Here is a 12,644-nt window from a genome sequence, read left to right as displayed (position 1 = left end):
CTTCGTTCGTTATCGTCATTCACTCGCATTCGTGCACTTTCGGCAATGTAGAGTCACCGGTTCACCCGACACAGAAGTCTTTGGAGTGTGGGAGGAAGCCACAAAAACATGGGAAAAACAAACAAACTCCACCCGGACCGAGCTGTATTCAAACCCGCGTCCGGACCCACAGCGCAAGCTTCACGAGGCACCAGTGCCACTCGCCGTGCCACCCTGCTGCCCTACGCGTCATCGGCTTAGCCATAAAGTGGAAATTAAGATGTGTGGCCAGGTGTCAAGGTCCTATTTTCTTTTTCAGGATAATTTCCATCAACAACAGCAACAGATGATGATGATGGGCATGGGGCCCCAAACAGGCACTTCTTCTTCCCTGGCCACGCCCCCCTCCACCGTTCACCCTATGCGACAGAGCTCCATCGTCCCGCCTCCTCAACGTATCAAATCCCAGACTTCTCACCAGCTGTCCGTCAGCTCGGCGGCAGCCTCCACCCCTCCCACCAAGGCACGGCCACCCAGCGGAAACCTGCTCCAGTCCCCGGAGTCCAGCTTCGGGGGCAGACAGCCAGCGCCGCGGCAACAGCTGTCGGTTAAAGACAGCCCCGCTCCGGGGCTCCCGCACCAGCAGAGTTCAGTCAGGGAGACCCAGGGTCCCCAGGGAGGCCCAGCACAGGGCCCACAGCAGCAGCAGCAACCTCAGCAACAGCATTTACTGAAGCCAACTATCAGCAAACAGGTACATGGTCGCTGTCCTCCAGCACGCGGCTTGGTTGCACTGATCAGTACCGACTTGTGGGTGTCTTTCACGCTGTGCCGCTCACGCATCTGGTAATAACAGCAAAGCGAATGTGCGCTTTGACAGCAAGGTCCAACTGGTCGCAGAATAGAACCACTCGGACAGTTATCTTTGGTTCACTTCTGAAACATCCCTTTTCACGTTTTGATACTATTTATAGAAGCAGAAAGGATGCTTTTGTCATTGGGAAACATGACAGTCATGCTCACGTTGGACAGATGTTCCTTGTTCATCCACTGGCTGCTTTCATGCCGTCCTCGTGGCAGCCCCAGTTTGGAGGCGGCGCTCTCCTTTCCATGCTCTGATATCCAGTGGCCATTTGAATTCTCTTTGAATTGCTGCACTTCTATCAAGGATCGGTGTCCTCAGCCGCTGGAGCCTTATTTTATCTCATTCGGCCGCTCGCTCTTGACTCGAGGGCAGTCGCTGGCTGAGTTTGGGCTCAGGGTTTCCAGTGGCTGTTGTAACTCAGCGAGTGGCTTCGCGCGAATTTGTTTTGTTTTCTCGTACGATTCGCATCCTTTCAAACACGAGCTCGTGCGGAAGTGCAGCTTCACCACAAGCCCCCTAACGTACTTACCGCTCCAGTGGATAATTTGTGCAATTTTTTTGTTCTTACCACCAAGAGCAACAGTAACAATACAAAATACATACAAAATACAGAAATAATAGGTGACACTCTGACATAAGAGCGTTGGCTTTCAGATGCTAATGTTCAAAGAGTGCGACTCTCTGTGGTCATGAATTAAAGGGGGTTCTTTGTCATTACGTTGCGTAACTGGCGTCAGGGTATAAGTTGTCCGTGTAATTGTACTCCAGGTTTCAGAATGGATTGCCTTTGTACCTCCGAAACTCTTTCCTTTTTGTCTCTGAAAAATTGTTTTCAATTAGGTAAAAGCATCCTTGGCCAGTCATGGAATTAATTAAAATACCCACAAATAACAAAGATGACGTTATACATGGGGTCATCGGACTATCCTCACTCTGTTTAGCTTATTTTAATGCTAGACAGGCTTACTGTTCTTTTATGATTTTACCAGTAAATGTATGGATACCTGCTCTCGTCTATTTGAGAAGTGTACAGAAGACAATTTTCTTACTGGATGGTTTTCATAAACCCCTTCTGTTTCGTCATAGGGCTCAGCATCGCCGTCTACCCTGAATCCACCTACGCAGGCTGCAGAGCGCACCGTCGCTTGGGTGTCCAACATGCCTCACCTCTCCGCTGACATCGAGAGCTCACGCATCGACAGGGAGGAGTTCAAACTCAAGGAATACTCCAAGAGCATGGACGAGTCACGCCTGGAAAGGGTCAGTTTCTTTCTTGCACTTCTTTTGTCTTTTCTTTAAAATATTTCTTAGCGCGACTCTTGGGTTTGACCAATTTCCTTACTAGCGGCGGATTACAAAATCACACAGTAGTTCCAGTTCTGTTTGTGTGAATTCTCATAACAACTATCGCATGCATTTTCTTTCTAGATAAAATTCTTGGGAGTTTTTGATCATGCCCTTATTTGCTCTGCGACAACAGTGTTTTATTTGAATTTTATATCGAGTTTGCAAATAACGACTGGAAGTAAACTCCGAATTCTCGACTTCCAAATGTCCAATTTGTACCTCCCCAAACAGTCAGGCGGTTACATTAAATGACCCAGCAGGGTTGCATCCATCAGAAATGAACAGATGGTCCAGACAGGCTGACTTATAGCTAATTTTATTTAATTCTGTCCAGAGTTTGACCTTGAACAATGAAAAATCATGAAAGTTTAACAAAGTTCTGTTCAGTGGTCTTGTTAGTGTGTACTGCACTGGTTTGCATATACTGTATGTATCTTTCCATTCAAGTTTGTATGGTAAATTTCCCAAGGCCACATGATTCAGTGCTCTTCTGCCCATTAAATTTTCTCCTTACAGTGTTTAATAGCTTGGAATGCAAGTCACTAGTTCATTTATCTCCTTTAACTTTTGATGGAGGTTGAAGAAGGGTGCATTTTGGTTGCACTTAGCTTGTACCCTTTTCTCTTAACACCGAAACCCATCCCAGTGAGCAGCTGCCGTTGGCACGCGTGTGGGATGTGTGCTCATCTCGTCTCCCTTTTCTCCTGCAAGGTGCGGGAGTACGAGGAGGAGATCAACTCGCTGAAAGAGCGCTTGATGCTGTCCCATCGCAAACTGGAGGAGTATGAGAGGCGACTCCAAACCCAGGAGCAGCAGACGACTAAAATACTCCAGCAGTATCAGAGTCGGCTGGAGGACAGCGAGAGGAGGCTGAGGCAGCAGCAAGTGGAGAAAGACAGCCAAATTAAAGGAATAATCAGCAGGTAAATAGAAGGCGGGTGGGTGAGGAGGACAGAGAGGTGATTGATGCCTGTACTCTTGTACCAGGGTTTTTTCCTCTTAACAATGCATTTAAACAACTGAATCTAAGACACTATGAAAAGTTAGCCCATATTTTCTTCACGGCAAAAGAAAATATCGACTGAAATAAATATGGGCTAAATGAAATATTGACTTAAAACAATGGCAGCAAAAATAAAGAATTGATTAAAGAAAAATACAGACATAAAAAAAAGTTATTGAAAACAAGAATCCATCAAAGTGAATCAATTTATTATCAATCATTCTTCTTAAATAAAGGTGGTGGTGTACGTTGTAACTAATTTTTATTATTAAGCGTAAGAAGCATATTTCATAGATCTCGGACAGATCGACTGCTTTTAAACGTTTCGTGGAAAATTTGACTCGCATTAAGGTGTATGAGTCACTTCGGCACATTAAGTTAATTAATGAAGTCATAATTGGACAAGTATTGTTCATTCATTATGGATCTGTTTTCTGCACTTGTGTAGTAATGATGTTATCCGTTGTGGAATCCAGGCTGTTAACGATGAATACATTTGCCTTTTTTAGCACTTGACAGTTGGGTACTGCTGGCGAGTTGCATCAACAGGTGCCTATACAATAGAGCGTAGCATCACCTGTGCTTCTCACTGGCTCGAGGTTTTCAACAGTAACCATACGATCAGTAAAATGCCGCGCTCAAGACTGGGAAAAGCACAACTCCTTAAAAATGTCAAGAAAAAAGCTCATTGCACATGAGAGGGTTCTTTCGCAGAGTAAGTATAAAGCCATTCGTGGAAGGACAGCCATTTCCCCAGCTCTTACTTATTCTCGACATACGAGCACAATGCAGTAATGTGACAAGGTGCATATATATAAGACTAAGAAGCTCAGAGCAAAACATAATGTGGACTGTGGATGGAAAGGCAGCGCCGATTGTTTTGTCTCTATCGAACTATATAAGTTCAACTCAACGCAAGGATTACAAGATTGACGTAGTTCCTTTAAGTATGGAGTTAGTATAAAGACAGACGAGGAACATTCCTTGTTCTCTGAGGATCGTGAGGCATGGGTGGAGACCTGGAATCCGTAGCCAGCCAAGGCCGAAAGCCGCTGGCTTGAGAAGGAAGAAGTGGATAACGGCTGTATCGGTGGCAAAGGCGGAGAAATGTTCCGAATCTGGATCGCAAGGGCTCTTCAAAAGTCACCGCTTTAATTGCGACGCTCTCGGATTACGCTCCTGCAAATTGGCGACAGCGCTCGAGCCGAGGCTGTTATGGGTAATAACACTGTACCGGTCCACTGTGGCGTCCAGACCATCGTCCCCATTTCAAGTCAAGGCGACAATTCGAGCTGATTTCCACACGGACGTTTATCTTTGGGGAACACAAATGATGCAGAAGGACTAAGAAGATGAATTTACGGGCTTGAAGAAGGGATCCAGCGGATGATTACCTCGCAGACACGTGTCCTTCTAGGCGACGAGCGGGATTAATGGGATAGAGGCATTATATAGGCATTCGTACCACAGTCTCCTAAGAGGAGCTATAATTCCCGCACGAATATAGACCCCCTGTAGAAGTACTGTGGAGCTCAATACCATACTAGTGACACTAAAATACCCCCAGCGGGGGGACCCACATGTTCTGAAGCACAAGCCAAAATTCTCATTTGCTGCTTAACAATTCCGGTCAGACTTTTGTTGCTCAACTGACATTTGGAATCCAGAGACATTTTTTAGCTGGTCCTCTCTGTGAACTTACCCCTCCCTGGGTTCATGAGACACTCAAACTTCAGACAGTGATTTGACTTGAATATTAATCTCTAACTGCATGTATATGTCTTTAAGGGTATATTAACTTATGTGTCACCTCTAAACATGTGGTGTGCAGTATTATTATTATTACTGGTTTTTATAACACTTTAAAATTCACACGAGGGACCCGAAAGCCATATTATAGTCATAGTTAAGAATTAACTGAAATTGTGTGATCGCAAATTTCGGTGCGGTACTGACCACTCAAAAGATCGATATAGAGCAATTTGTCTTTGACTTAATATGAATAATATAATAAATGCAAAGGAAAAACAAGTGTAATAATTTTAATATGTTAAAAGGTAAACGTATATTATGTAAGGTAAGCAGTATTTTGGGTTAAAGATTAAGCAGTTTATAATTGTTGGCTGTGTTTCTCACATTGAACCTACAAGATGCACACACTTGAAGTACCATTTTTTCTAATTATTTATTTCCTTAGCAGATGCCCTTATCCAGACTGGAAATCAGGACTGAAAATCCAATTGTGCGGCTATTTTACACACTTGTACAACATGGACTCAGTCTGTTTTATGGTCAGCAAATTCTACTCACTTCTTTATCATTATTATATTCTTTTTAACTATAATCATATTTTAATACAGCAGTATCATACATACTTCACTCATTCAAAAGGGAGTTATTTTTTGGGTTGATATTCAAGTTTTTTTCTTTTTGGTTAGGTTTTTGTTGAGTTTTTGTGTTTCGATTGTGTTTTTGTTCATACACTTTATTTGATTTATGAAATTAAGAGCTATAGAGGCTTTTGTAGGAGAATATGCACCTGTGTTGCTTGACAATATTTATGATAAAAGTAAATGACAGCTTTTTATATGAAGTTATTATATACAGTTCTTTTACTGGCAGCTCAAAATTCCTTCCAGTTTAGCTTTAAGGGAAAGAACATAACAGTAAAATGTAATTTTTGATTCTTTATGTTGCTTTTAAAAGTGATCATAGAGGTTATGTAATGGTTTATATAGTTTATAAAGAGTTGTTTTTTATGGTGATAAGGGCATTTCTTGGTAATTTTAAGGTATGTTTGGGCCAGCTGGTGGTGTGGGGGTTAGAGCTGCTGCTGCCTTCGGATCTAAAGGTTGCAGGTTTGTTTCCCACCTCCTGCTGTAGTACCCTTGAGCAAGGTATTTACCCTGAAGTGCTCCAGTATCATTACCCAGCTGTATAAATGGGTAAATAATTGTCAGTAGATTAATGTTGTAAGTTGCTTTGGAGAAGAGCATCAGATAAGTGAATATATATGTAACGTATTGGGTATATATTGAAGAGCATATATTAAGGAAGCAGACTGAGTCCTTATTCTAACAAAACTCATTGCGACAATCATTATTTTTCAGATTATTCATAATCAAGCTATATTACTAGACAAAAGGTTTTATCCTCTCTCCAAATGGTTTGTCATAAGGAGGGTATTTTTAAGTCTGCAGAGATTTTTTTTTTCTTTTCCCTGTTGCCTGTAAGCTTTAATCCTCGAAAATGATACCTTGGTATCGTTCTTAATAGCAGCAAATACCAAAAACCACAAGACCTGTTTCTGACCTGCCACCGGCCACTGTCCACAGCATTGTTACTGCCTCCGCTGGACGTACACTTTGTCCAGTAAACACACAGGTCGATTTTTGGTATGTGCCAGTGCTTTGTTCCACCTTTTTGTAACCACTTTTGAAGACAAATCAAAGTTACAGAAGTTTTCTTTAATCCTGTACAGTAGAGGTACCAGTTTCTCTTGTCTGTACATTTGTTGATTTTTATATTTTTTTCCCCTCTTTAATTTGTACAAAATAGGACAACACTGTAAATTATTCATGGAATAAAACGACCAAATGCGAATTTGTGAAAACAAAAGCTGTGGATTTTTCATTATTTATTAGCGTTAAACGTCCCGAAGGGAATTCTGCGGGTTGTGGATCATTATTAAATAATTGAAGTAAATTCTGGGTTTTGTTTTAAATGTTTATTATAAACCATAGTGAAACAAAATTAAAATAAATAACGAATAATTAGGTAAGCTATCAAGTTATTTCCAGCATACCAGTACTGTTGCCTGCATGAGTTATTATATTTTTGAATATGCATGTTTAATTATTTGGCGGATATCTTATTGACATCCTTCCCTTCAAAGGATGATTATGTAAGAAAATTAAGAAGGCTCTCATGAAATCCTAAATGATACTTAATGGACACCAGAATAACTGCCATGCTTATAAATATGTCACTCAAGACATCTGACTATTCACATAAAAATAAAGACGTCACACAGGCAAGAAGCACACATGACATGAAATATTTTAACTGATGCATAACTGAAGGAAAGAGTACAGTTTTGGTCATAATTACCATTTGTCACATTAATGGAGGGGCGGTTCTGGATAAAAATGAGAAAAAAGAAGAAGTGAAAAGCAATAATTGTGAACAAGTGGACCACACAGCAAAACCTGCACCAATGAAAACCAGAAGAGTGGGGGCAAGAGGACGGCGAACATCTATGAAAGGGGCTTCGAGTATCGCTTATACTGTCCGAATGGTTGTGTGGGCGTGGCCTGCTGTGGAGGCTCCGCCTCCTGCCTATAGAACTTCACCAGAAAATTCCCCAACCCCAGAATGATGCACACATTTGATAAACCCCCAACATACAGAGAAACATGAGATCAAACTGTGGAAAAAACACACACACACACACACACACACACACACAAAGGGATGGTCTGGAATCCCCTCGGGAAAATGTGAACTGATATCTGTACGACTTTGTTCTTTTTTCTACTTCCTATTTTGAATCTATATGTTCATACCACCCATACTGCAATATTCCAAATCCAAAGAAAGGGGTGTCAACGATTTATTATGAATGAAACAATTTTTTCAAGGTAATTATCCAAAAAGGAATCTACTGTGATAGGTTTTAATCCATTTTGATCGACGTGCTACACTGTAAAATACCCTTCTGTCAGGTAAAAAAAAAATTCCTGTGTATGACATGATCCTGTAAATGTCTTTTGCAGAACCGGTCCGGCCCGATCCGATCCGGACCTTGTCAATGTGCTGTGGTACTTTCCCGCGGTAACCTCTCTCCTCCTTGGTTCCAGGCTAATGGCGGTGGAGGAGGAGCTGAGAGGCAGCGCCATACCTGACCTGAAACCCCGGATGTTCGCAGACCAGGTCGGTCTGTCTGTCCGCTCTGTGCCCGACCATCTGTCTGCCTGCGATGCCGTCGGTGCACACCCCCCTCCATCCCCCCACCCCCCTTTTCTCTCCATTGGCCTCCATCGGCCTTTTTTCGGGCTGCGCTGTTACTTCTGAAGGTGCTTGTCATCGTGACCCCTACCGTGCCAGATCGCTTTACTCTGCTTTTACTCTTGCCTTGTCCCCGTAACTGTGTGCAACTGGCTCTCTCTAGTCTCCTTGATGTGTTCCTCAGCGTGACGTGATCATGTCATGTGTGTCTCTCCAGTCCGCTCGTTCTCCTCCTCGCCCCTGCCCACCTCCCCAGCTCCAGCAACGCTCCCTTTAGCCAGTGTCCCCTTCCATTGCACATCTCCAAGCGCATTCCGTTCCTTGTACCCGTCTTTCCGTACAAGGAAATAACTGTCTTTTCTGATGAGCTCATGAGCAGCCAGAGCTATTAGGGCAGCGTGAGTCCACACAGCTCAGGTTCGACCATGCAGCAAGCGGGACAGACACAGACACCCTTGGCTTTATGTAGAAGAATTAGCTGTCCCAAACCTGGCCCAAATCGGGGGTTCGGATGCAGGGGTGGGGGGGAGGGGGGGCAGGACCGGGTCCTTCCTCTGCCAGGCACTGTCACTGTAATTATTGGAGCAGCCAGAAAGGAAAGAGCTGCAGCATCAGCATCATCAGCATCATCAGCAGCCGCACTGATGGCAAGCACAGGGCTTTGGGTCTGCTTTGTTCAGTCCGAGCTCGAACAGGAGCATTAATCCTTCCTCCCGTTCTTAAGGTGATGCGAAAGTCCAAGGTCAGCGTTGGGATTTAAACTGTCCTCATACAGACAAACTAAATGTTGTTTGTTACTTTTCAGCCGTTAATAACAATGTGCTGTGTTCGTGTGCGAAGGGCTCGAGCGAAAGTGTGGCTCTTACTATATTGTTAATACCGATACCTTTATTAACAATAAGTAATGTGTGTGTGTGTGTGTCTGTGTGTGCATTTAGAAGGTATCTGAAACAAAGCACAAGACCTGCTCTCTTCCACCTGTGCTGCATACTAAGACACACACACACAAGGAGCAGTAGGGACACACACCCATGTGCTTCACAGTTTCCCGGTACAAGGGGTATTTGGAGCCTACCATGGTGGATACGTACGATGCTTGTCGTCGGGTTCGAGTGTCTGGGGTGGTGAATCCAGCTTTGGACACTCAATGACAGACACGGAGACTTGGATACACAGTATATTTATTGTAAAGTACTTCTTTCCACATGATACACTTTCACTACAAGTCCTGGATACACCTCAGTCACATCAACTTTACTGCCCTTTTACTGCTGGAGCCTTTACCCTTAACCGCCCCCCCCCACCCCGCCGTTATAACCCTGTAGCCCCCTTTCAGGAATCTGGCCCTCATGAGCCCAGCTTCTAGAACATGTTACAGAAACAAAAAATAATGCAGGACAACAGAGTAACAGAACACACACACACACACACACACACATACATTTTCTGAACCGCTTGCCCCATACGGGGTTGCGGGGAACCGGAGCCTAACCCGGCAACTCAGGGCGTAAGGCCGGAGTGGGACGGGACACACCCAGGACGGGAGTAACAGAACAGATATAAAGAATGTTTATACACTAACGAGCGCAAAATAACGATCGATGGCCAAGGAAAAAAAAGTTTACAAATTGCTCTCAAGAGAAACGTATTAGTGGTTATGATATTACAGTTACGTTACTAGTTGGATTATTTTCACACAATGCCCTCTGTGATTGGAAAGGAACGTGTTCTCTCGAATGCTGCTGACTGACACAAGGCACAACAAAAGTGCGTTCACTCGTATTTATTCAGATTTCATCAAAACAGACTCTCGGCGGGGCAAACGTTTGGAAATGTGAAAAAAAGAAATTGAACCGAATTAATTTTTTAAAAAACTTGTATAACATCCGCATGGCTTATAAAGCAAAGAATAATAGGGAAAGAACTAACAGTTTTGGAAGCAGTAGTCATTCACCTGAGATATATGTGCACCAAGATTTTTTCTTAATATACCATATATTCGTGACAGAATACTAGATTCTGACTAGGTCAACTAGTGTGTGTGTGTGAGTCCACGGACAGGGAAGAGGGACAGATTGTGTTTTGATCGGGTGAAACAACTGCTCTTTCAAACGCGTTTCTGCCGTTTTCTCATATTTCCATTCCCTCGTCGGCAGATTGAGCGCAGGCCATTATGGCTAATTTACATCTGATGCGAGTATGAATGCGTTTTAACAGTTTTATCATTACAATACCTCAGCCCTAATATTTTATGCAAAATTCACAGGATACGAAGAAAATGAACAGAAAGCAGAGTACTGCAATAAGGTTTAACCGAGGATTCCATCTGTCCATGTCACATATGGCGGAGAGTGTGCGTTAATGGTACAGTGCAATTACAGAGTGAGAAAAGCTAGACCTTAAATATTAACCCTGCTTCAGCAAGCTGTTGGCTCAGTATGCATCAGTAATAATAATAATAATAACAATAATAATAATAATAATAGATAATTGAATTATTGAATTGGATAATAATTCAAATTATTCTTATTATTATTCTTATTCAAATTATTCTTCTTATTATTAATCCTATAATAATAATAATAATAATAATAATAATAGATAGATAGATAGATAGATAGATAGATAGATAGATAGATAGATAGATAGATAGATAATTGAATTATTGAATTGGATAATAATTCAGATTGTTATTATTGTTATTATTATTATTACTAATGCATACTGAGCCAACAGCTTGCTGAAGCAGGGTTAATAATAATAATAATAATAATAATAATAATAATAATAATACACACACACACACACTTTCAGAACCGCTTGTCCCATACGGGGTCATGGGGAACCGGAGCCTACCCGGCAACACAGGGCGTAAGGCCGGAGGGGGAGGGGACACACCCAGGACGGGACGCCAGTCCGCCGCAAGGCACCCCAAGCAGGACTCGAACCCCAGACCCACCAGAAAGCAGGACCCAGTCCAACCCACTGCGCCACCGCGCCCCCCCATAATAATAATAGATAATTGAATTATTGAATTGAATAATAATTAAAATTATTATTATTATTATTATTATTATTATTATTATTATTATACCTGGAGTACAACCCAATTCAATAAGATTTTCAGCGTGTAGAATTATGATCAAAACAGCAACACACAATTTCCAAGTTTTTCAACACATTATTTATGATCTTCCATGCTATAATTAGTTGCATTTGTTTCTCTCGGATTTACCTTCAGGGTTTCGAATTTCACTTTTTAAGTCTCACTCTTCGTCGAAACGCGCGGTAGGGTAGTTAATATTCGCGAATGCATGACGTTGATAAGTTTCGTTGTGCGTACACCTGCAGTCGTTGTCGCCGTAAAAAATTGAGAAGAATTTTATTGAGTTCATCTTGACAGTTTTTCGATGTGTTTTTGGTGTAATTTCTGTATGGATATGAGTGTGTGTGTGAATACCATTAGAGCATCTCTTCCTTGTAACCAAACCAAATATTTTTCATTTCAATTATATTTTTTCTCCACTTGTCTTCTTTGACATGAACTGGATTTTTTTTTTCTCAGTTGTGTCTGTGCTGTGATTTTATATTTCACAGTATTTGCTTTCTCCTCCTTCTGCTGAGTTTTTGTCTGGCACTTTAGTCTTTGTCCTTACTGGTTGTGTTATTTGTCTTTTCCTTGCTAGCGGTTGTGTCTTTTTGGGGAAAAACTCTGAGGACTGATTTATACCTTCAACGAAGACCCTTAATATCAGTAGTATCAGTGTGTTTTTGTCAGTGACAGGCCACCTCCACGTTAGGGCCAACCTGTTAGTTGAGACCACCCGCTGTGCTTCGGTTGTGCTTTGTGAGCATGGCGGCTGCGTTCGGGTCGGCTTGGGCACCGCGCCACATCCATGACTCGTCCGTCATTTTCTCGAAACTCTTCCCGCTGTGCTGTCGCAGGTGTGCGTGAGTGTGCGCAGTGTGCTCTGTGACGTGTTTTTGATTTCGCTCACAGCTTGTGTGTGCCATGGACCCACACTCCCTCTGATTTACTCCCCAAACATGTGCATACCCCACCGCCCTCCCCCCCTAACCCACCGCACCCATTCTCTATCTCTCCTCTCTCTGTGTTTATGAGATACGGTGATTTCTCTTAGGGGAGGCGGCAGTCCATCGTAGTGCAGCCCCGCCTTGCGCCCGTCCCACACCGAGTACAAAGGTAATCTGACCATCAGTCTACGCCCTGCACCCTACTGTCGCACGCAAGCTCAGTGTTTACATGATGCCATGCGATGACACTCTGTCCACTTAGAGCTCTGCACCACACACACACACACACACACACACACACACACGCACGGACTTAGCCTACCCACAAACACAGGCACAGCCACAGCGAAGGACTGACTGATGCACCCAGGATCCTCAGAGAGATTTTAATTCAGCTCAGACTTTCAT

At 42.9% G+C, this 12,644-nt stretch overlaps 1 protein-coding gene across 17 annotated transcripts in view; it reads left to right on the top strand.

Moving 5' to 3' along the window:
- The window catches only part of LOC108930376 (ras/Rap GTPase-activating protein SynGAP-like), a 94,420-nt gene that overhangs the window by 68,133 nt on the left and 13,643 nt on the right, over positions 1-12,644 (top strand). For 12 of the 17 annotated variants that reach the window (XM_029248107.1, XM_029248100.1, XM_029248104.1 and 9 more), the window contains 4 exons: positions 299-733; positions 1,931-2,104; positions 2,903-3,114; positions 8,054-8,126. In XM_029248107.1, the coding sequence (XP_029103940.1) occupies positions 299-733; positions 1,931-2,104; positions 2,903-3,114; positions 8,054-8,126 (894 nt within the window). Of the gene's footprint in view, positions 1-298; positions 734-1,930; positions 2,105-2,902; positions 3,115-3,703; positions 5,161-8,053; positions 8,127-12,343; positions 12,406-12,644 lie in introns of those variants that run through there. The other 5 variants (XM_029248096.1, XM_029248111.1, XM_029248097.1 and 2 more) reach the window with 2 other exon arrangements.

This window comes from Scleropages formosus, chromosome 23, assembly GCF_900964775.1.
Source record: "Scleropages formosus chromosome 23, fSclFor1.1, whole genome shotgun sequence".
Taxonomy (NCBI): Eukaryota; Metazoa; Chordata; class Actinopteri; order Osteoglossiformes; family Osteoglossidae; genus Scleropages; species Scleropages formosus.
The sequence above is the reverse complement of the archived record's forward strand: the minus strand, read 5'-3'. Positions and strand labels throughout refer to the sequence as shown.